A 25,669-nucleotide genomic window follows, 5' to 3' on the forward strand; every position below is an offset into this window, starting at 1 on the left:
AATAAGTTATCAAATAAAGTCATATGAATAAATATTTCTTGAGCTCAACATGGAGTACCTCTCCAAGACAAATGATACAGCAATCTAAGAGGCAAAAAAGCAAGGTTTCTAATTGTGTGTGTATGTCTATAAAGGAGAAATCTGTTATGACTATAGCTAAAACTTTATCACTGATATCCGTGGGTTCATGACAATATTCATCAGCATAAAAGCTGGCTGTTTATGGAACAAAAATGTATGGAGAACTAGAGTGGCAAAAATCCTGGAAGATGAGATATCAGAAGAAATGGTTTGGTATGGGTGACACAGTACATTTACTACAATGGTCACCTCTATCTAGAACGAGACCCCCACTTCACAGAAGACTGGAGTACCAAAAACAAACAACAAACAAACAAAAACAAACAAAAAACCACCTGTTGAAGATTCACTCTTTCAGAGCTTCTAAGTCCAACTTTTGCCTATAGCAGTCCTTCCATTTAGTCGCTTCCCACTCTAATACGTCAAATTTCACTCCTGCCATTCATCAATGCTATGGACTGAACTCCTGAACACCACAGATTCTCCTCATTGGGCAAGAAGATGGCAATGGGGCCAAACATAGATGCAAGTCAAGTAATTCTTTCCTTTACATCTTACCTACACCCTGTTTGTGGTTTACTCTCTGATGCCTGAAATCCCAGTTTGTTTGTTATGTCTAGTTTGTTAATATTTGGCAATGAGACCACCTGTACTTATTTAGCATTTTATCGTTTATACAGTGCAAGTATGTCCTCTTGATTTTCACAGCAGCTCTACGGAGTAGCAAATAAGTGAGAGTTCAGTGTCTTACATGGTGCTAAATGGCATTTGTCAATTAATGGTTTTGCTACAGACTATAATACACAAAAAATAAAGACCTTGTTTCAAGCAACTTATAAGCCTGCAACATATTCTATCTTTTCATTACATATTTTGAAGAGATTAAGGATTTTGAAGTGCCTTATTACCTGTTTATCAGGGCGAGCATGTAAAGAAGAAAAACAGTGGGAATGATGAGCAGGGAGCTGAGTTTCACTAGTTTCTTTGGTCCCTCGGCAAAGCATGGTTCATTCCTGATTCCCAAGCAGCAAGCTAATGATTTGCTTGCTTAAGTACTAATAGAGAAGAGCCTCATTAACCCTTTCTCTGCTCGGTTTTGAGTCAGGTTGATTAAGGTATAATTTACATACAGTAAAATGTATCCTTTTCTGGTTCAGGGTGTTCTCAAATCTGTTCTATGAATTTTGACAAATGCATGTAGTTGGGTAAGCACTGTCACAATCAAAATACAGAATATTTCCATTACTCCAAAAAGTTCCCCCTTTGTAGTCAATTCTCTTTTCCCACCCCCAGCCCTTGGTGAACACTTATCTGCATTTATCTGGCTTCTATCCCATAGTTTTGCCTTTCCAGAATGTTCTATAAATGGAATCATATAGTATGTAGCCTTTTGAGTCTGGCTTCTTTCACTTTAGCATAGGTATTTGATGTTCATTCATGTTGTTGCTTATATAGGTAGTTTGCACCATTTTCTTGCTGAATAGTAATCCATTGTATGAATGTGCCATGGTTTGTTTAGCCATTTATCCATTCACCAGTTAATGATTATTTGAGTTTTTTTCCAATTTTTAGAAATTACAATTAGTTATGCTGAGCATCTTTTCATGTGTTTGTTGGCCATCTGTATGTCTCCTTTGGAGAAATGTGCATTAGGACTTCCACCCATTTTTTGATTGGGCTGTTTTTTTGATACTGAACTGCATAAGCTGCTTGTATATTTTGGAGATTAATCCTTTGTCAGTTGCTTTGTTTGCAAATATTTTCTCCCATTCTGAGGGTTGTCTTTTGGTCTTGTTCATGGTTTCCTTTGCTGTCCAAAAGCTTTGAAGTTTCATTAGGTCCCATTTGTTTATTTTTGTTTTTATTTCCATTTCTCTAGGAGGTGGGTCAAAAAAAGATCTTGCTGCAATTTATGTCAAAGAGTGTTCTTCCTATGTTTTCCTCTAAGAGTTTCACAGTGTCTGGCCTTACATTTAGGTCTTTAATCCATTAAGAGTTTATTCTTGTGTATGGTGTTAGGAAGTGTTCTAATTTCATTCTTTTACATGTAGCTGTCCAGTTTTCCCAGCACCATTTATTAAAGAGGCTGTCTTTTCTCCACTGTATATTTTTGCCTCCTTTGTCATAGATTAGGTGGCCATAGGCGCATGGGTTTATCTCTGGGCTTTCTATCCTGTACAAATCAAAACTACAATGAGGTATCACCTCACACTGGTAAGAATGACCATCATCAAAAAATCTACAAACAATAAATGCTGGAGAGGGTGTGGAGAAAAGGGAACCTTCTTACACTGTTGGTGGGAAAGTAAATTAATACAGCCACTATGCAAAACAGTATGGAGGTTCCTTAAAAAACTAAAAATAGAACTACCATATGACCCAGCAATCCCACTACTTGCTATATACCCAGAGAAAACCATAATTCAAAAAGACACACGCACCCCAATGTTCACAGCAGCACTATTTACAATAGCCAGGACATGGAAGCAACCGAAATGTCCATCAACAGAGGAACGGATAAAGAAGATGTGGTACATATATACAATGGACTATTACTCAGCCATAAAAAGGAACGAAATTGGGTCATCTGTAGAGATGTGGATGGACCTAGGAAGTGTCATAGAGTGAAGTAAATCAGGAAGAGAAAAACAAATATCACATATTAACGCGTATATGTGGAATCTAGAAAAATGGTATAGATGACCTTATTTGCAAAGCAGAAATAGACACACAGACATAGAATACAAACGTATGGATACCAAGAGGGAAAGGGGTGGGGTGGGAGAAATTGGGAGATTGGGATTGACACATATATATAGTACATAGTTGATACTATGTATAAAATAGACAATAAAGGAGAACATACTGTATAGCACAGGGAACTCTGCTTAATGCACTGTGGTGTCCTAAATGGGAGGGAAATAAAACGGAGGGGATATATGTATATGTATGGCAGATTCATTTTGCTGTGCAGTAGAAGCTAACACAACATTGTAAAGCAACTATACTTCAATAAAAATTTTAAAAATAAATAAAAATAAATTGAAAAAGATTCACAAATCAAAGTCCACCAACATTTTCCAAAAAAAAGAAAGAAAGAAATTGTGAACAAAGCCTTCACAAACATCTTTGTTTTTTTTATGCGTGTATGTGTCTGTGGACATATGGTTTCATTTTTCTTAAGTAAATTTCTAGGGTTGTTGGGCCATATGCTAAGTGTACGGTTAACTTTATAAGAAACCGACAAACTAAGTTCCAAAGTGAGCTGTCCCACCAGCAACAAATGAGATTTCTATTGCCTCACATCCTCACTAGCACTTGGTATTGCCAGTTATTTTGGTTTTAGCCATTCTATTAGGTATCTAGCAACAACTCACTGTGGTTTTAATTTGTATTTTTCTAATGACTAATAATGTTGGTCTTTTCAAGTGCTTATTTGTCACCCTATATCTTTTTTGGTGAAGTTTGTCTGTTCAAATCTTTTGCTCATTTTTATTAGGTTGTTTATTTTCTTCCTGTTGAGTTGTGAGTGCCATTAACTTTTATCAATCCATTGGCTCAACATATATTTCTGTGCCAGGGACTGTTCTTACTGCTAAGAATAAACCCCTGAACAAATCAGACAAAAATCTGTCCTCATGGCCAACAAATAAAGAAGGCAAACGATTCCTGGATGCTCTCCTAATTAATTCAGCTCATTACATCTCATTCTCTTCTTAGGAGATGGGGATCTTTTGTGCAGATGATTAATATTTTTACACAAAAACATCTTGACATATTAAATATTAACATTAAATATATGAAAACAAGTTTTCACATGAAATGTGTTCAAATCTAACATTGCCATGAGCTCCATTTATTTGTTTATACACTGTGCTGCAGGTGACGCAGTGTGGTCCCTGGACACACAGAGCTTTGTGTATCAAGAGAGAAAGTCATAAAACAATTATACAAACAACTGCTTAATCATTATTGTGGTAAGTATTGCTAAGGCAAAAACTAAAATGTCCTGAAACCATGAAAGGCTCTATGTGATATGTAATTGCCCACCTCTCCAACCTTATCTCCTGGACTGAAGGAAGAGGAATTTAAAAGGCTCAGAATAGGGCTTCCCTGGTGGCGCAGTGGTTGGGAGTCCGCCTGCCAACGCAGGGGACACGGGTTCGTGCCCCAGTCCAGGAAGATCCCACATGCCGCGGAGTGGCTGGGCCCGTGAGCCATGGCTGCTGAGCCTGCGCGTCTGGAGCCTGTGCTCTGCAACGGGAGAGGCCACAACAGTGAGAGGCCCGTGTACCGCAAAAAATAAATAAATAAAAATTCTTTAAGAAAGGCTCAGAATACATACAATGCATTCATAACATAACTGTGCTTTAGAGAGACCTCAAGAAATCGAAATCATCCGAGAAAGTCACCAGTCTGTTTAGATTTTGACTGCAATAACCATATGTTCAATTTAAAGATAAGAATGTCTTCAATTCAGGGACTTCTCTGGTGGCGCAGTGGTTAAGAATCCGCCTGCCAATGCAGAGGACTTGGGTTTGAGCCCTGGTCAGGGAAGATCCCACATGTCGTGGAGCAACTAAGCCTGTGCACCACAACTACTGAGCCTATGCTCTAGAGCTCACGAGCCACAACTACTGAGCCCACGTGCCACAACTACTGAAGACTGCATGCCCTAGAGCCCGTGCTCCACAACAAGAGAAGCCACCCAATGAGAAGTCCATGCACTGCAACGAGGAGTAGCCCCCGCTCGCCACAACTAGAGGAAGCCAGCGCAGCAACGAAGACCCAACACAGCCAATAAGTAAATAAATAAATAAATATTTTTTTAAAAAAGAATGTCTTCAATTCAAAAACATAGTTATTAAACTTTTTATCCAGTTAGCAATTTCCTAGCTCAGACTTGGACTCAGTGACTGTATTTACATAACACTGCCTTCCCACATAAGGCATGAGATCCAAAGGAACAAATGGATATATTTCATAACAGGAAATGCCAACAGAACACTACCTTGTGAATCAGCAATTATTCACCTTTGCTGCTCCATTCTGTTCCCCTCTGTATACCTTTTTCTTACACACACAAGCCATTAACACTTCCTTATATATGTCATGAAAGCAGGGGGGTTTTTTGGTAAAAATTCGTAACATGTTAACTGGAATTTAGTAAAAGAGTACTTCACACAAATGCTTTAAAATATAGGCTAGTGACATTTTTAAAATATAAATTTAATCACAATCTTACATAAAACAAGTCAAAATCAACTGACTGACTACCAAAAATGCTATACTGTGAGGCTAACAACTTGAGAAAACTTCTCAGTTCATATCAACTAAAACTGCAAGCAACTAGAACCAGGTGTTGAAAAAGTAATAGAACATTTATTCACATCTCATATTACCAAAAAAAAACCAAAAACACTTGTCAGGCAGATTTACATGGTGATTTTAAAATGTCAACCCAAGAAGGCTTTGCAACACATTTTTTTAAAGTCCTAAAAACAAGGGCTATTTTATATCAAAACTGCATAATACATAGCAACTCTTTGAAAAGGGACAATTTTGAAATTTGAAAAATAGTTTTCAAGTAAGAAAATCTATTAGGCTTTCTTTTTCTTTTTTATAGTTTTTAAGGAAGTGAAATGGGCTTCTGATTTCAATTTAGTTAAGAAACAAACACAAAACTTTAACCACCATCAGTTCTATGTATATTTTGAAACTCTTATTGAAATAGAATTATCTCTGGGGAGAAAGGGGACATATCTGGAAAATAAAAGGATTTAATGTATTTATATTGTCTGTGATCCTTACAATATTGAATTCCGTTGTATTCAAATCAATTATGGAACTTACTCTTCCATTTATTATATACATTTGATAAACTATAACTTTCTGAACCTGCTTTGTGGCTTGGTAAGATATATTTAAAATATCTACACATATATGATTCTTTGTTGATTTTCTTAAAAAAAAAAAAAGTATTCTGTCAGTGCTAGATTTGATTTAATCCCCAAATTGTGTCTTAATGGTAGAAAGTAACCATCTTTCTACTGGTGGTAGACTCTCAACCACTGCGCCACCAGGGAAGCCCCATTGCATGTTTTTTATTCATCATTGTCCTGAAAACACGAATGAAAACCCAGTGTGTGAAATGTGAATAAACAAAGTTATGTTGCTTTGGGGGGGGTTTTGTTTTTTGTTTTTTAATAAATTTATTTATTTTTGGCTGCATTGGGTCTTCCCTGCTGTGCGCAGGCAGGTTTTCTCTAGTTGCAGCAAGCGGGGGCTACTCTTCGTTGCGGTGCACGGGCTTCTCATTGCGGTGGCTTCTCTTGTTGTGGAGCACAGGCTCTAGGCACATGGGCTTCAGTAGTGTGGCACATGGGCTCTAGAGCGCAGGCTCAGTAGTTGTGGCGCATGGGCTTAGTTGCTCCGCGGCATGTGGGATCTTCCCGGACCAGGGATCGAACCCATGTCCCCTGCATTGGCAGGTGGATTCTTAACCACTGTGCCACCAGGGAAGTCCTCAAAGTTATGTTTTAAGACATGTATTTCCAGAAATCAAATATCAGCATTTCATTTTTCTCCTTTTTAATCATTTTTCTAATATAATAAAGGCAAAGTATATTAAAATATTTAAATATAACGTTCTGTTAAAACTCTGGTTTATTAACTCACACATAATTGGCAAACATGAATAATTTTAATATTATACAAAAATATCTATTCATTTGTCATTTTTTCTCATTTTAACATTTTGTGCCGCCAAATAAGAGCAGCTGGACACAAAATAAACAAACATAGCTGAACCCTGCAAGCCACAAGAGGAGCTGAGCACTGATTACATTCCTAGTTCTTCTTGGCTCTGCTTGGCCACGTGCACTGTCTTGGAAGTGCTTCCTGTTTGGTTCTCCCTGACCTTTAGTGCATTTTGCCTTTGCCTCCATAACCAAACAGCCTCAGCTCCTCTTTACATTACCTTCCAGTGAGCTACCTTCAACTCTTTTGTTCACATAAGTCCCATATATGCAGTAACGTTTCTTTATCTATAGTCTTTATCTATAGGAATTTGGCCAATCTTTTTAACTGTGCTAGTATTTTTATCATTTACTTTAGTGCTCTAATTATAAATTTGTATCGATTTTTGAATGGGCTTCTGCTAGTGATTTTTGTTTGTTTGTTTGTTTGTTTGAGGTACGCGGGCCTCTCACTGTTGTGGCCTCTTCCGTTGCGGAGCACAGGCTCCGGACGCGCAGGCTCAGCGGCCATGGCTCACGGGCCCAGCCGCTCCACGGCATGTGGGATCTTCCCGCACCGGGGCACGAACCCGTGTCCCTGCATCAGCAGGCGGACTCTCAACCACTGCGCCACCAGGGAAGCCCTGCTAGTGATATTTATTTTATCACGAGCCCCGATAACTAGTATGTGATTTTGCAAAACAAGTTTTCCAAGAATGCGTGTAAATTATAGCAAAAGCACTTATACTAATATGTAGACAATGGTGGCAACTCTACTAATATTAAACTGTTGGTTGGTGGGCAGCACTGTCAGGGAAAATTTCAAATGTTAATTCAACAGTTGGCATAAGAGAGCCAGAATCTTGTGTACCAAAGATGGTTTCGGAGTTTTGTAAATAACGTACGAAAGGTTCAGAGGGTAGCATGAACACATCGGTTTACATCCTCTTCTCATTTCATCAGAAAGACAAAAAGGAATTTAAAAAGGGAAAGGAACACACAACAAAGAGATCGTGAGATAGTCCATAAGCAGACAAGACTTCAAGCACTTTTCCTCCCCATCTGCTGGTTATCTTTGTAACTTACATTACATACTTAAACTTTCTTCTTTGTTCTGTCAACTACAGATGGTATGCTATGGCTTTTCGTCTTCTAAGCAGAGGATATTAGTTCCCCTTACCCTTCCCTCTACTTCGTATTTCCCCCTTTCATCTTCCAAATCATCTGTACTTTTATTTTCATCCGGTCAAGATTGATAGCATTTATATTTTGTTTTGTAACCATAATTTAGTCTAATGTGCTTTTTCTATAGCATGATTCGAAACTTCAAAATTAGTCAATAGTGTTTGTATCATTATAAACTATATAACTATTAATGACAGACCCAATGTACAAGCTATGATTACATTTCCTTATGCATAGAATACACTTGGGTCCTAGAATGCGTATGGGCTTTTTCTGAGGGGGCGGGGGAGGAGCATTCCCTGCTTTAATCAAAGTTGTAAACTCTCCTAATTTCTAACACACTGTCTTATCTTTGAAGTCCGTGTTGTGTTGTGTTGTTTGTTTTTTTTAAATTGAGGTATAGTTGATTTGTGGGGTTTTTTGGGTTTTTTTTTTCCCCCTCCCTGAATACTTTACTACCGAACTCCTTCATTCCCCTGTTCCATCATGGGCAGATTGTTCTTTAGGCCTTTTTGCACAGTCAGCAGCCTGGAACGCCTTTTATTGCTCTCCTCTATTGGAACACTGCTTCGCTAAATCCCTGATTTTTCTTTCTTGCTATACTGCCTTGTTTTGCTGGACACCCTCAAGTAACTTCCTCGGAAAAGATGTGTGGAAAGCAAAGTTCTCTTATCTCTGAAAAGGCTTTTTCTTGCCCTCAAAGTTTAATAACGGTTTATCTGGATCTACAATTCTAGGTTGAAAATAATGCATTGCTTCATTATCTTCATTATCTTCATTATCTTCTGTTGCTCATAAGTAATGTGTGCTAGTCTTATTCTTGTTCCTTTGTAGATAAGCTTCTTTTTTCCATCTTGAGGTCCATAGGAGCCTCTCATTCTCTTGTAACTCTGAGGAGTCACAGTGATTGTGTCTAGTTTAGAGGGTTTTTATTCTTTCCACTTGCTTTTCAGTTAAGCCTATTCTATATACTTGATATGTCTTTCTTCACATCTGGGAAAGTCTTACATTCTTTCTTTGCTAGTTTCCTGTCCTCTGCTTTCTCTCTCTTTCTGAAACTTCTAATAGTTCTTGGGCCTCCTGACTTGGTTCTCTATATCTTTTATCTTTGGTATCATATTTTCAATGTCCTGTTCTTTCTACATTTTAGGAAATTTTCTTGATTTATCTTTAAACTTTGGCTGAATTTTATTTTTACAATAATATCCTTATTTCTAAGAGCTTCTTTTTTTAACAAGAGCTTTATGAGCTTTAACTCACATACCATAAAATTCACCCTTAAAATGTACAATTCACTGATTTTTACTATATTCACAGTTATGCCACCATCCCCACTATATAATTTGAGAACATTTTCATCATCTCAAGAAGAGAGCCTATACTCAAATTTCCCCAGTTATGAAAAAGACATACAGCTATAAATCCATACATATTAGAATACAGCCTGAATAAAATTTTCAGTTGGGAGATATAACTGTACTTAGTTATACTAGGAAACTGAGAAATAGCAGAAATGAGAACATTCAGGTAATTATAGCTATAAGAGAATTCTGGCTTTTTTATATGTAATAATACTATGGTCATGCACTAAAAAAATGTTTTTAATTGAAGTAACAGAGGAATAGAAGAGTACTAAATCATGCAGCAAAACAAACAGTAAAAATAAACTTCCTCCCCTTCCCCCGCCACCAAAGGCTTTGCCTAGAATATGTGACAAGGCACTGCAGCAAAGAGGGGCCATCTGCCCAGAAGATACAACCAATTTCAGACTCAGAAGCCTCAGGTATAATGGAGGTGAAAAGTGAGGGGTATAACATAAAGTAAAGCTTACACATCTTAAGTATGTAGTTCTGTTCACTGTTACACACACATCTATCCACGTAACCACCACCCAGATCAAGGTATGGAATATGTCCAGAACCCTAGAAGATTCCGTCAATACCTACCTAGTCAATAAGCTCACAACAGCAAACTATTACTTTGAACTCTCTCAACACAACTCACTTTTTTGTCTGCTTTTGAACGTCATAATAAACAGAATTACACAGATATACTATTTTGTATCTAGCTTTTTTAAATTCAACATCATCCAAAATCTCAATCTTTTTTTTTCTCACTGTGTTTTATTGTTCTATATGACTATAATAGTTTCTCTATCCATTCTACTTTGAAGGATCTTTAGGTTTTATAGCTCAGGGCCATTATAAATAATGATGCTATGAACGTTCTACTACATGCCTTTTGGTAGACTCATTTCCATTGGATACATGCCCAGGTGTGAAACCACTGGATCAGTGTACATTTATCTAAAGTTGATACTGCCAAATAGTTTTCCATGGTTGTATCAATATAACCACACATTTTAAATATGATCAAACTTAACATAATTTTTAAAGTATACATACAATGTTTAAAACCTCGCACAACTGTATAATTATGTTTCCTTCATGGTATTTTATGCTGGGTAGCCAAAACTCTAATAAGAGAGAGGGGAGAAAAACAAAAAGTCACAATGGAAACCACATTGCCATACTCTTAGTATGCACCTTTATTTTATTTTTCTCATTGTTTGTTTACTTGCTTATTTACTTACTTTCTTACCTAATTACATACAAAAGGCCTGGAAGGCAAGATACTGATTTCAGAGCAAAGGTTACATTGAAGAGTAAGATGATAGGGAGGGGGGATAGACAATTACTTTTTATTTTACTAATGCTATGATATGAATTTTAAAGACTATTTTACTTTTTAAATAGTCTCTTGGTTCTGATATAAAATAATGTCTGTTTCATGTGAAATGAACAGACCAGTATTTTTCTCTGGGAAATCTGAGTCTATTACTATCACTGATTTGTACAATGGATGAAGCACTGGCTTTCAACAGAAAAAGAAATATAAGAGTAATAATAACTGTCGGTTTCCCACCTCTACTGAGGTCAAAGGACAAAGAAATATGGTTAACACGCAGGTGGAGAAACTTAAGTCAGACATGAGAAAAAAATTCCACGATCGTGATGACTATTAGGCATTGAAACAGGTTATTAAGGGGGGGAAGAGGGAAGACAGTATAAATCTTCTCCCGTAGGGATTTGAAGGGCAGTATATACAGCCATCTGTATAGTGAAACTTGGATAAAACCCAGCTGGGAATTGATGTCCATTTTTTTAACACTATGAATACTGAAGAAGGATTTCCTAGGATATCCTTTAAACAGTATATGTTTCTTGTTACACAAATTTTTGAGCTCTGTAGTATTACAAAGACAGAAGAAAGTAATGTGAAAAGATCATTTTAATTATATGAATCAATTCAATCAAATGGATCCAAAATTGAGAAATCTATTGCAAGATATGTTTTCAGGATAGTACAGAATGAAGTATAACTGCTGCAAGACCATAGGTCACAAATAGAAAATAAACAGCTCTCCCTGAAATTTTTACAAAAACAGTGAAATATAAAACCACCAGAAACACTTAGGGTTTGGCTTTCCTTGGAAATGCAGCCTTCCTGAGGCTAAGTTAAACACTGCATCAGTGTTTATAAACTCAGCAGAGAGCACAGAAAGGAACAGACAGATTACCCCTGTTATCTAAGGGGCAGATTACCAGCCTGCCAGGTAAGCAGCCTTTCCTTGGTGGGTCTACCCTGACTTGGAAAGAATAGCCTCCAAGTAAAGCAACTCCCACCCCACAGCAATGGAGCTTCCCTTGGGGTTTTTGAACTCCTAGCCCATATTCTCATATGTTGAGGATCCCTTCTGTTGAGAAAATATAAAGATTAATAAGAGGAGGAGGAGAAAAAAATGAAGAAAAAGATGCACCAATTAAAGTTAAAAATATAGAGCCAGAGGGCAGATGCTTGAAGATGGGATATTAGAAATTCAGATTCCCATTTTGTGGATGGGGAAACAGAGAAACAGAGGCAATTCAGGTTCTGTTTTAGGTGATGAAGTGTAAGAAAGAAATATGTGCTTAGTGACCTTAAGGCTTTCGGGCACTATTAATCATTAATTCAATAAAAACTCTTTCTGTCTCTTTCTCTAGATCCTCTTCTTCTTCACGCCCCTAAATGGATGTGTTCCTTACGACTCTGCCTTCAACCCTCCTCTCACTCATTCTACTTTCTTTTCCTGGATGATCACCCTTGCGTTATATTTCCTTTAGAAATTCACTACTTAGGCTCCAACATAATCACTAGGTAACTAAAACCCCAATCTCCACTTGCACTTCTGGAAATCATTACTCTAGTCACATGTTTTCCAACTAAGATGATCAGGAAGCAATCATACAGGCAATGTAATTCCACCCCTAAATCTGGTAGAATACTCTTCATATGCAATTGTATGACCATTGGTCATTATTTTTTATAATGTCTTTTATCTGCCCAGGAGGCAGTAAATAATTTTATCATGCTATATCCTCCTTTTACAGAACATGCTGAATTTCACAAACATTTATATGTTACATAATAAATCATCTCATCTAATTGTCGGGTTAGCAGACAATAGAATCCCCATTTTGAAGACAGGAAAACAGATCAGAAAAGTTAATTAACTTGTTCATTTGAAAATAAGACAGTATTTTTTCATGTTTCCTATCCCCTACAAGGACCTAATTATATACTATGAACACATAATAAATACCTTTTAAATGAATGAGAACAATTGTCTATTATGGCTAAATCTGGATAATGTATAGAAAAAATTTCAATGAGTTTTCCCCCTTCTACTGATTCCAATGACCTCTAGAAAACTGTGCTAATCTTGGACCCCAGAGAATATGATACTCTTTTAAATAATGGTTCTCGAAGGTGTTCCATGGACCCCTGGGTCCTTGAGGCACTTTCAGGTAGTCAGAAAAGTCAGAACTATTTTCATACTAATACAAAGATGCTACTTGATTTTGTTACTATCCTGTGTTTGCATTGACGGTACAATAACAGTGGTGGGTAAAAGTGCCAGTGCCTTAGCACCAATCAAGGCAGTGGTACCAAATTATACGAGTAGTCAGTTTCACTTTCAGAATGGCTATGATGAAAAATCAAATGTTACTAATTTTATCAAATCTCAACCCTTAAGAAAACATCAGTATTTTGTGTAGAGAAATGGGAAATATACAAAAAGCACTTCTGGGGCAACCAAAGTATCAGTGCAACCATTGCCTCAAGGAAAAGCACTGATGTGATTACTTGAGTTGTGAACCGCTGTTCACACTGTTTTAATGGCATAAAATTTTTACCGAAAAGACAACTGAAAAAGTATGGTTCTTCACACATTTTTTCCAACAAGTAAATGAAGTGAATCTGTCACTTCAAGGAAAACAATTAACAGTTTGTATTGTCAATATCGAAACTCAAGTTTTCATGTGAAATTATAATTTTGGAAAACTTGTATCTGCCCCTATATCTTTACATTCCTAATACTTAAAGATTTTCTAATGATATCAGTGGTGATATTGACAAATGTGGCTTTGTTATATTGTATAATATATGTCAACATTTCGAAAATCTGCATAACTTAAAGAACCAATATTGCCCAAGTGATAATGTACAATGCTATAAAATAATATGTGCATAAAAGAGCCACTCAGGGCTTCTCTGGTAGTGCAGTGGTTGAGAGTCCGCCTGCCGATGCAGGGGACGCGGGTTTGTGCCCCGGTCCGGGAAGATCCCACATGCCGCGGAGTGGCGGGGCCTGTGAGCCATGGCCGCTGAGCCTGCACGTCCAGAGCCTGTGCTCCGCAACGGGAGAGGCCACAACAGTGAGAGGCCTGCATACCGCAAAAAAAAAAAAAAAAAAAAAAAAAAAAAAAAGAGCCACTCAAAGTGCAAGAGACACCAATGGGTTTTAATGTACCAGAGTATGGAAAATTCAGCAATATGGTTTCATATTCCACATTGCAATTAACCTGTAAGAAATTACCTCTTGTAAACCTGGTGTAGTATCAAAGAATATCTGCAATTTTCTGGAAAGTTATTAAAATACTCCTTCCTTTTTCAACTACGTATCTTTTTAAGGTCAGCTTTTCTTTATATACTTTATCCAAAATAATGTATCACAACAGATTGAATGAAGAAGCAGATATGAGAATACAGCTGTCTTCTATTAAGCCAGACGTTAGAGATGTGCAAAAATGTAAAGTGGTACCACTCTTTTCCCTACATTATTTTATTTGAGAAAATATAGTCATTTTTCACAAAAATATGTTACATTAACATGTAATAGGTTTATTATAATATTTTTATATTAATTAATAAATATTTTAAAAATTTTCCCTGCTTGAATTCCTGATGTGATATTTTCTTTCTATCTGTCTCACATGTATCAATAGATATACTCCATCCATTGTAAAGCAATTATACCCCAATAAAGACGTTAAAAAAAAAATAGATATGCTCCACATAAACAAAAGCTCTTGGTGTCCACATAGTTTCTTTTTTTGTTGTTCATAGGTTGTTGTGAACCTCAATAGCTTTTTTTTTTTTGGTCGCACCACATGGCTTGCAGGATCTTAGTTCCCTGACCAGGGATTGAACCTGGGCCCCCAGCAGTGAAAGTGCCGAGTCCTAACCACTGGACCACCAGGGAATTCCCCTCAATAGCTTTTAACAATGTAAAGGGATTCTGAGACCAAAAAGTTTTGAGAACTGATGTTCTAAATCAGTGTCACTCTTGGATTCCATAGGAGGGAGATAGAAAAAGCAATCCATTAAATAAATACATAACAAATACCAACTGACAGTATTAATTCAAGAATTTATTTATTCATTCCATAAACACTTACTGAGTATATAGTAACTTCAAGGTCTTGTGTTAGGTGTGGACAATACTAAGAAGCACAGATAAGAATTCTCAGGCCCAACTACTCAGGGTCTGGTGGTAACTGCTATAATAGAAGTATGAACAAAAACAGTACCGATAGGGAGAGAAGATGTCATCTTTTAGAAAGAATGACAGGGGATGCGAGATATGATGGAGAAAATGTTGGGGGAGAATTTTAAAAGCCTGAAGGATGAAATGAGCATTCTTTTTTTGGAGGGAGGAGGGAAGTAGGGTCAGGCTTTAAGATCAGTAGCAATTATTAACCAAGTGTCCATGTGCAAGGCACAATAGGGGATACAAAAATATCTATAGTCTTCCAGGAAACTAGAATTAAGGAAAAAAAGCATCAAACAATTATCAGAAAGAGGAAGATAACCAGAAGAGCAGAGTGACATGAAGACCAAGGGAAGAGCATCAAGAAAGAAGACATGATCAGATGCTACAATATATCAGGAGGAACAAGAAATATCATAAAGGAAAGTTGTAAATAGAAATATTAATGCATATAACTGAAAGTAGAAATACACATTGTCCGTCTACTACTCATTCACACGCATCAGGCAATCCATTCATTCAAGCAGCAAGTACTAAGCCACACACTATATACCAAGCCAAACAGCCAATGGAGAATATGAAATGGACACTGTCTAGCAAAGTTTTGGATCCACACACATTTAACTATTTTGCACTGTGGTAAGTGCTAAGACAGAGCACTAAGAGAAATAAGAGAAAGAGCTGTGGGTCCTCAGAAGCCAGAGCAATCAATGCAGCTTGCTGAGGAGGGTGTAGGAAGAAGGTTAAAGGGGAATTAGATATGGTTCCACAGAGAAAGTGACATTTGTACTAGATCATGAAAAATAAGGTGGGTTTGACAGGAAAGTGTTTGTGTGTGTGTGTGTGCATGCGTGTGTGCACAAGCACGTAGTGTAAAGTGAGTGGTTATATTAGTCAAGGTCCCAGCAGGAAAAAGATGGCACTCTAACAGGAAAAATAAGGCAAACATAACAACAGGAATGCCTAAGAAGTTAGGCTAAGGGAAATCAGGGGTGTTAAGGAAAACTAACAAGGGAAGGGTAGAGGGAAGCAACCAATTGCATCCTAGCAGGGATGAAGCCAGGCAAACAATACCCTAACCATACTCTCCCCCCACCCTCTAAATCTCCTGCCCATGCCTCCCATTGGCCAAACCGAACTGAGAGGCCAAGGGCAGAAAAGCGTGCTGAGGCAGTCCATAACGGTTAGCCTCCAGAAGCACAGGTAGAGAAGGGTGGAGGAAACCTGGAGGGACAATCAAACGAGAATATTTCAGGTGAAAACAACAAAGACCTGGATCTACAGAAGTTCCTACTGAGGAATGGGGAGTAGGGAGGAAAAGCAATTTGAGTGGATGGATGAAGCATGAGGCTAGAAGTCAGAAAGATTTCTATAAATAGCATGCTAAGGAGTTGGGACACTATCTTCAGGCAATGGGGAACCATCAAATGGTTTTAGACAGAGGAATGGCACAACCATATCTGTGTCTGTGGCTCTGTAGCAGCTCCCCACCCCCCACCCCCAGCAGTTTGATTCCTGATACAGAAGTCAGACAGACCCGGGTTGTATCCTGGCTGGGCCCAGGCAGAAGGTAGAAAATACACCAGTTATTTGAGCAGAGAAAATTTAACATACAGAATTGTTAACTGGGTAACTGAAAGGTAAACGAGAACTCCAACGTATCATGCAGGCAGCAACTGTTGGAAGCAGCTACCACCAGTAGGATGGAAGAAACACAGAGGCTGGAATTATACCTCTTGAGAACGGAGTGCTACTTGGCTAGGTTGGTGCCTCTGAGGAGGGGGTGCCATGAAGCAGGTTCTGCAAGTACTGGAAGAACTGCAAACTGGATTCAGTTGCTCCCACAGGAAGGACCTGCCACTGCCGCGGTGAAGAAGTGCTGCTGGCATGACACTGACAAGCAGAAGCAAAATCCACAGGCAGCAGGGGGAAAGAGGCAAGTTGCTTCTTCCCCTTCCAGACTTGCAGTTTCCCTCTGGCACCCCTCATCAGTGTAGCCCACCAGGAAGCCAGCTGAAGAGCAGGATGTGGTCTGCCCAGCGCCAGCCCCAGCACCGCACAGCAGAAGGGTGGGTTGAGATCTGGGGAGGGGGGAGAAGAGTACCAAACTGACAAGACTACTGGGAGGATTAAATGAAACAAACTATGTAAACTTGTTATAATGCCTGAAACAAAGTAGCTATCCAATAAAAGTCAATTCCCTTCCTCATTCCCCAAACTGCGGCAAGAGCTAATACATGAAGACAAGGATATGTGAGAGTTCAACAGTGCATGTTCCCTATGAGGCATCCAGATTTTCTTATCTCTTATCAATTATCATATATCAAATGGTACGTTAGAGTTATTAGGTTTTAACCTATCCATTTTGCAAAGTTTCACAATCTCCACACCCAGTTCACACACGCACGTACACATGGATGTGTATGCATACATGTTCCCCTTAATCCCAAACAAAATTCTCCACAATGAAGGCAAAAGATATAAATGTGATCAAAACACAGAACTGGATGAACTCAATACCAATAGTAGGAAACAGAGTACTCTCAATAATGCTGAAAAAAGTACACATCGAATAAAATTTTAGTGTTTTGATTTAAGCTATTTTTCAAAGCCGTAAAAGTAGGAAATGATAGTGGGTGTGGCACTGGTGGGAAGCAAAAATCACTAATTTCATCTGGGGCTTCATTAAGAGAAGTATGGTGTCCAAAAAGAGGCAAAGAACAATACATCTTTACTCAGCGCTGGACATCACATTTTAGGAAGGACATTAACAAACTAGAACTTTGTCAGTGGCTCAGAGCTAGAAAATGTGTTGGTTAAAGGCTAGTCTTTTCACAAATGGTTGAAAACACTCATCACATTTCATTTAGAAGAGAGACACTGATGGTGATTATGTGGACCTAACACTCCAGTGCTGCCAAACAAGGAGAGTGAATTCAGAAGCTTCACAACGCAATGGATCAGATTATCCTCTGGAAACGTAGCTCAAGAGATTTTCCTGTAAAAGTGTGACCACTGAGGCTTGGGAATCCCAAATACAGCCAAGGTGATTTGGGGGGTGAACAGAGTCAGGGAAGAGGTAATAACTAAGCTGAAAATGGAAAAACTATTTAGAATTCCGCTTAAAGAAAGAATGCGTTATCAAAAGGGAAATATTCAGCGTAAGGTCTAGAAAAAGACAACTTAAGTGGAAAGAATGAATTGGTACATTTCCAAGAAAGAAAGGGGGAAATCATCTAATTTGATTTGTTTGTTTTGATTTTACAACCCTCTTATAATATAGTTTCCCACGTAGATTTCCCCACAGATAGAATATAACTGCAGCACACCAATTCCAGTTTGTCTGACTTCACTCTGCTCAGAACTTTCTTTCTCCTTCAAAATTCCAGGAAATAGTTTCCCCATTTTTATGGATAAATAAATTGAAATTTGGCTAATAAGTAGCAGAACTGTGATTCACCTCCATGTGTAACTGACTTTGCACTCCATCACAATCAGGAGAGCCGGAAGTCCCAGAAAACAGAGAGAGATGTACAAGAAAGTGGTGACAATCTGGTAGTGAATATCGCAAAGAAATGAAGAAGAATGAGGGCTGAGAAAAATGCCCTTATATTTAGTAGCCCAGAGGACTTGTCAGCAAAAAAGTACCAGAAGCCAGACTACACTAGATTAATAAGCAAGAAAATAATAAAGAAACAGGCGTTGAGCATAGAATACTTTTTCAAACAATCTGGCTGCAGAACAAAGAACAGTGTCATAAAGAGATCTGTTTCACTTTAGCCCTAATAGGCTCTTTCTGCCAGCCATTAAATATAGCCACTCTGCAGAGAGCTATGGGAAAACCCGTGAAGATCCCCCAACCACAGTGTCAGTCCAGAGGAACAGATTCTCTGTAAATGGAGAGATTGAGATGGGCATCTTACTCTGTGAGTGAACATTTTGGGTCCAAACAAATGGGTTTCTTAGAGTCCATTTGTTTTTTACTTTCAGAATACATTTTCCATGATGAAAAGCCAGTGGGAAAAATGCAATTCAGTTTACAATGTTTTAAAAAACCACTTTTCTGGAACATATATGTTTAGTTAACTGACAATTTAATAACAATCTCTTGGAAAGAAGGCATATGTTTATATGTGAAATGATAAAATGAATTTTTTTCTTTCTTTTGGCAATTCAACTTTTTTCCCCTAAGAGAATGATGATTATTTCTCTTGGTGCTCATGATGTTTTAATATTAACTTACCTTTTACTGAGAAATTTTATATAATGGGATCCCTCCCAGTGAATTTAAATATAAGAAAAGTCTTCAATCTAGAATTAAAATATCTGTTTAATGTCTCAAAAATACCAGAAGCCTCTATCACAGTCAAAAAAATGTGTACTTCAGTAGAATTTACAGCAGGGGTTGAGAGAACAGTGCATAGTTTAAAGTACATTTCATAGCTTTCAATGCTGCTAGAAAAAGCATTCCAGCCATCTAGGATATCAGAGCATGATTTTTCTTTTTTTAATGATAAGCAGATTTCAAATATCAATGTTTTATTATGTTTAAATTCCAGCCCTTTTCCTTACTGTTCACAGTTATGTATCTGTTGGTATATGGAAATGAGACACACCAGAAATTCTGACCCGTGATATGAAGCAGAAATGCATAGCCACAGTGTGTTATCTTTTACTAAATTATAGTTGGCACACAGATAGAATAAGATTTGGGCCAATCTTTTTGGTCCTTCTTACAACAAAGTTGGCTAACAATTGTCTGATTCTTTCCTTCTTTTTTATTTTTCCTCTCCTCACCCTCCCCCATGTCTGGAGCTTGGGGATAAATCAAACCATCTTATCTAAAATTTTTTTGGTTGACAGAAAACTCAAATATTTAAATTGAATTCCTTATGGGGCTACCCGCTTTTTTTTTTTTTTTTTCCTGGCTCTGATTATTTTTAAAAGATACAGAGCTTTAGAAATGTAAAGTGTTTTGATCTTTCAAGAGTCCTGCATTGATTGAGCAATAAAAACTGATTTATGCTCTGTGATAGCATCATAAGGTTTTATCACTGCAATGCAATATAAATTAACCTTATCACCCAGACCCTTTGCGCATTCCTACTTTTCTCTATTCATGATGTGAATGAATTAGTTCTTATTTCAACATATTCACAGATAAGGAAATATTTTAGGTAAACATATGTTATTAATGTGTACCTATAACTGTGGAAAGAAAAGCCAAGAAAAAATGAAAGGAAGGAAGGAAGGAAGGAAGGAAGAAAGAAAGAAAGAAAAGAAAGAAAGAAAGAAAGAAAGAGGGGAGGGAGGGAGGAAGGAGAGAAAGATACAAGAATTATAGTCGAATGCCAGGATGATCTCAAAGAAACAACTTTATTTCTACTTCAAAACAACATGTAGGACTCTGGCCTTGGTTGTATGAAGTTAGGATAATTTTATAAATAAAAAGCATATTCCCTCACATTAGAATGTCTAGATTTGAATTCCAGTCCTACTCCTTATCAGATGTATGGGCTTGGGCAACTTAATTTTTCTCTATTCCAGCTTCTTTATCTGAAAAATGGGATACTCATAGCACCCGTCTCAGAATTACAGTGAAGATTAAATAACACATGTAAAGAGTTAGAAGAAAACCTGGCACATCATACGTGCTCAATAAATGTTAGTTATTTTCACTTTTCTTATCACCCTTCATGTTCCTTAAAGCCCTCATATATAATCACCTAAGACACTGAAAGTTATGATTTTTGTTCATATTACGACCCTCTAACTTTTTTCCTTCTAGGTTCATCCACATTCTTTTACTTCCAAAATTCTGTTCTTCTATTTCAACTTGACAGTTTGATTTTTTTTGTACTCGTTAGGAATCAAGAATTTGGGTGAGAAATCTCAACAAGAAAAATTTACCCATCTAGTAAAATGTACTAATATTTATTGGATACCTAAGAGCAGATTATAAGAGAAACCTTATTTTTTAAATAGAGAAATAAACTTTTACAAGTTTCCAGAAATAAATTCTACCTATTAAAACCAGATTCAATATCCATATCTAAATATTTCCATACTAATAAAATTATTTAATTTAAAAAGGGTAAAACCCCAGATTCCTTTTCTCCAATAAAAACATTAGTTCTCTGACATTTTAATCCAAAGAAAAAAGCCATTTAAAATTTAAATTCCTTGCAGCCCCATTTTTCTAATACTAAGGACAAAGCTCCATGTGAAAAAAAAAGGAAGTGAGAAAAATCAGGCATTTCATACTGTGGTGAAGAAGGGGCAACACTGATGTGACCAGACAATCGGCAGACCACTCTAAGGGTGAGAGGCCGGGACAGAACGTGTCCATCTCCTCAACTGAGTTGTCAGCACAGTCATTCATTCATCAAGTCTAAACTAATAAGCGATCACTTCTGCACAGTAAGTGTGGAGGTGGAGGCAGGGGTGTAGGAGTGGGACAGAATGAAGGGGAGGAAGTTCAGACCAATTCTGAGAGTTCTAGATCAAATAACTAACAACATGATGCCTTGTAAGCAAGGACTCTGTTGGACTTCCCAAAGTTGAGTCTAAGAAAAGAGCTCAAGGTTGAGCCCCGAGGGCATGTGTATAAATTCCTTCCCCACTCTTTCATCAGTTTACAAACGTCTTCAATACTTTTACCTAGACGCCATGCTGGCTAGGTCGGCCCACAGATCAGAGCAGACTTAAATGAGCTTCCTCAGAGCCGGCGGTCACTGTCTGTGGGTAAGTGGATAACTTACCCATACTCATCTTGATTGGCAGGTTTTCTCTGCTTGCTGCTTCCACTAGATGTCTCCGGACTTCCATCACTGCCTCTTTGTGCTTGGTGTTCAATAAGGCTTCCCACAGGGCTTTGGCTGCCGGGTCACTGCAATAAAACCACAGAAAGAGCTTTAGGTAAATTTCTACTGGATAACGGAAAGGGCGGCGAGCAAAATAATTTCTTAAGCATCTTTTCTAAGTACTAACGTAGTTCTTCCCACTGACAGTTTTAAGTATTAGGATTAAATAAAGAACATCTCACCCATTCTAATCAGCACAAAATATTGAGAAATTAAGGAAACAATAAAATCAAGCCACCTAAAAGGGGGGGCATGCTGTGCTATGAGAAGTATGGGAAAACGGTATGACATTTTTTTTTGAGAATTTGCACTTAAAAGTATTTCAGAGTATAACTGAACATTGCTAGAGTAACATATAAATGTTATGTAAGCCAAAATTAAATACATGTCCAAAAATGATGTATCAGTGATTACAAGCATATAAATTTCAGGTAATGTACTTGTCTGAGAAACAGAAGGCAATCAGCAATGAGAATTTCTATTCAAAAATTACTCAACAGAATTCCTAACAAGTAGATTTCCTAGTGAATGACAATCAGGAATTAGGCTATGAAACGATGGCCTTAAGTAGCCCACTTTGGGCCTTGGGTTGGAAGGACATTACTGACAAAGCCCTTACAGTTAACCGTTGATAAGAGCACGAAGCAGGGCATTATGCAGGGTCTCATCTGGGCTCACTTCTCCAACAGCCCTCTGTCTCACCCAAAGTGCCACATCCCCATTATAAATGAGTACAGTGTTCTTTCCGGAAGATCTCTGCATGTAGCCAAGTATACACATTTGTAGTAACGTTTTAAAAACTGAGTACAAAGAAACAAAGATGACTTCTTTCCCTTTCTAAGGACATTTTCCTCTACTTAAAGCTCCAGAAACACCTCCTACTATCCAGTTAGTAATAGTTTAAAAATTAATACATTTTCAAAAGTTTTATCTTAAAAGTTGTATCTAATAAGATAAATTTAGCTCTAAAATTATACCTAATAAGGTTTATCTTTCACATTTGAATTTGATTTGGAATGATGTATTTCAGACTGAGTTTAATGTCTGACACATAATAAAAACAACTACTAATGAAAGGTTATTATTATCTATTTTTTCTGCATTAACTAACATCACTGCTCAACATATTCCACTTCTTTTGATCTGACCAAAACTGTCATCATTAATATTAAAATTAATATTCTAAGTTTAATTTAAATGAGCAGGTAACTGCATGCCAAGTCCTATTCTCCGTGGTTGGAATATAGAACAAAACAGGGCAAAAGCTTTCAATGATTTATTGTCTGGAAGAAGAGACAGACATGTAAGCAAAGTTGCTCCATGCTAAGGTGGAAGGGGAGGGGCAGTAGAAGTAAGTGTAAAAGAGACGGTGGGAGCTACTCTAGGAGGGCCCTGCCTTCCTCGCCAAGGCTTGTTGACTTCAGTCTGTAAGTGATGAGCAGCCAATCAACATGAGATTGATTTCACTTTCTGAGAAGGGTAGCATAGTTCAGCAGTCATGAACAAAGTCTTTATCATCACTCAAAACTAGGTCTATACTTATAAGTGGAATCTAAAAAATAATACAAATGAGTCTATTTACAAAACAGAAACAGACCCACAAACATAGAAAACAGACTTATGGTTACCAAAGGGGAAAGGGAAGAGGGGGAGAGATAAAATAGGACTATGGGATTAACAGATACACACCACTATATATAAAATAGATAAGCAGCAAGGATTTACGTATTGCACAGGGAACAACATTCAACAACTTGTAATAACTTATAATGGAAAATAATCTGAAAAAAATAGATATATATAACTGAATTACTTTGCTGTACATCTGAAACTAACACAATATTATAAGTCAACTATACTACAATAAGAAAAAAAATTCTTTTTAAAGCTAGGTCTATTTGCTATGGGGCTTTGGGAGAGTTACTTAATTTCTCTAAAGCTCTGAAGGCAATGGAGAACCACTGAGGAATTTTGAGCAGGGGAGGTACACTCCTCCCAGTTTCCCAAATTTACGGTCTGCAATCATTCCCTACTTTTATTCTCCAAAGCACCGCAAGCCACAGGGATTTCTTCTATACTCTCAACTCTACATACAGAACCTCTAGAGTAGAACTCTACTGCCGCCCTCTTTTCCATGAGAATAATACAGTGTCTCCAAGATCACAGTACATCAGCTAATGCTGTGGTTGCCCCATCAGACTACTGTAATGGTTAAAATAGGGGTTCTGGGGTCAGATAAATCTGAGTTCAAATCCCACCATTCTCCCTTCACCCACAGCAGCTCCATGGCCCCTTTGAGCCTCCGCAGGCACTCCAAGCACAGGGACCTCTTTCCCTCCTTTGCCAGGAATGCTCTTCCTACCAACATCCCTCTCTCTCTTCAGATGTCTGCTGAGATGTCACCCTCACCACCCGTGTAAAAGAGTAACGACAGCCCACCCCAGCAACTTACTCCAGCATACCCTTCTCCCTCACACCGTTTTAGTGTCCTGCATAATTCATATTACCATCTGATTCATTCTATGTTTCCATGTTTCTCTGTTTCTTGTTTAGCTCCCTTATGGAAAACATAAAGTCCTTCTATGAAAGCAGAGATTTTCTTATACTCATTACTAATTCCCCACTACCTAGAATAGGGCCAGGTACACTCAACAAATACTGAATGAACGAACAATGCTTGCTAGTTGCATAACCTCATGCATGTAACTAATCCTCTCTTTTCCTCTGTTTTCTCATCTGTGAGATGGAAGTAACACAGTGACCACCTCACAGGGCGGTTGAGGGTTAAACAAGATAACGCACATAAAGCAAATGTGAGGAGTTGTGTGGTGGTGGTGGTTGTTACTATTATTACTATTGCTGTGAAAGATACTGTCTTAAAATTCAATATGCTCAAGGGTTTGTAATATATTAAATGAATCCACTTATATTGAGTATGTTTTTCATACAATCTCGATTTGTTCACGTATACTGAAGTCACCTGGGACTTGTACTCTCAGGTTCTTTTCTATTAAAACATTAAGAAGAAATATATAGTTTACATGGTCTCTGACACCGATGTGGAGCCAGGTCACGAAAATTGCTTTGTCGATATAAACAATTCTGATTGTCTAGATACGACAGTTGCTAATGTCTACTTTCTCTCCATATCAGTTTTCTGAACATATACCCCCGCATTACACATGATCATTTAAAGTTTACCAAGCTAACATTCATGGACTAATTCTGGTTCTCTGAATAATCAGCACTGAAGAAGATCAGAGTCATACTTACCGGCAGCTCTGCTGTGTCCTGCGCCCACTTCTTCACTAAGTCATTCTTACTGCTGCTTGGTGGCTTACACATGTACTCCTATATCTGCATCTGAGTTGAGCTCAGGAGTTAATCACTGCCTTTCTCTAATATCCTCATAAAAGTTGATCCAATAGACATTTCACACTATTGAAGTTCCACATGAAATCATGTGAAACTTGGACACATGAGGTCCAATTTTATAAGTCAAGGAAAGTTCACTGAAATTCACACTATAATTATGACAGTATATTTTATATAATTCTCTATCCTCTCCAAACTAGTTTCCTAATGAGGGAATAAGCAATACACAGAGGGCTATCACAAAAGGGTCAGTGCACTAGTGGTAGCAGCACTGTAGGCTGGTAGAAGCATGGGTTCTGGAACCCAACCACGAAGGGTTCTGGCTCTCCCACTTGCTGGCTCTATGACCCTGGCAGAGTTAATTAACCTGTCTATACATGTTTCTTCCTCTCTTGTCTGGGGATGGTAATAGTACTTATTCAGTGGGTTGTTATGAGAAATGAATGTGCTAGTATATCTAAAGACCTAGGACAATGCCTAGCACATAATAAGTGCCCAATAAACACAGCAGCAGCAGCAGCAGTAGTAGTAATAAAAAGATCCATGGTCAACAG

At 37.8% G+C, this 25,669-nt stretch overlaps 1 protein-coding gene across 2 annotated transcripts in view; it reads right to left on the reverse strand.

Annotated features, from left to right (window-relative positions):
• The window catches only part of SCFD2 (sec1 family domain containing 2), a 398,472-nt gene that overhangs the window by 328,988 nt on the left and 43,815 nt on the right, over positions 1 to 25,669 (reverse strand). For both annotated transcript variants that reach the window (XM_079920247.1, XM_079920248.1), the window contains exon 3: positions 21,639 to 21,766. In XM_079920247.1, coding sequence (XP_079776373.1) covers positions 21,639 to 21,766 — 128 coding nt within the window. The remainder of the gene's footprint in view (positions 1 to 21,638; positions 21,767 to 25,669) is intronic.

The sequence above is a fragment of the Stenella coeruleoalba genome, assembly GCF_951394435.1.
Source record: "Stenella coeruleoalba genome assembly, chromosome: 4".
Classification (NCBI taxonomy): Eukaryota; Metazoa; Chordata; class Mammalia; order Artiodactyla; family Delphinidae; genus Stenella; species Stenella coeruleoalba.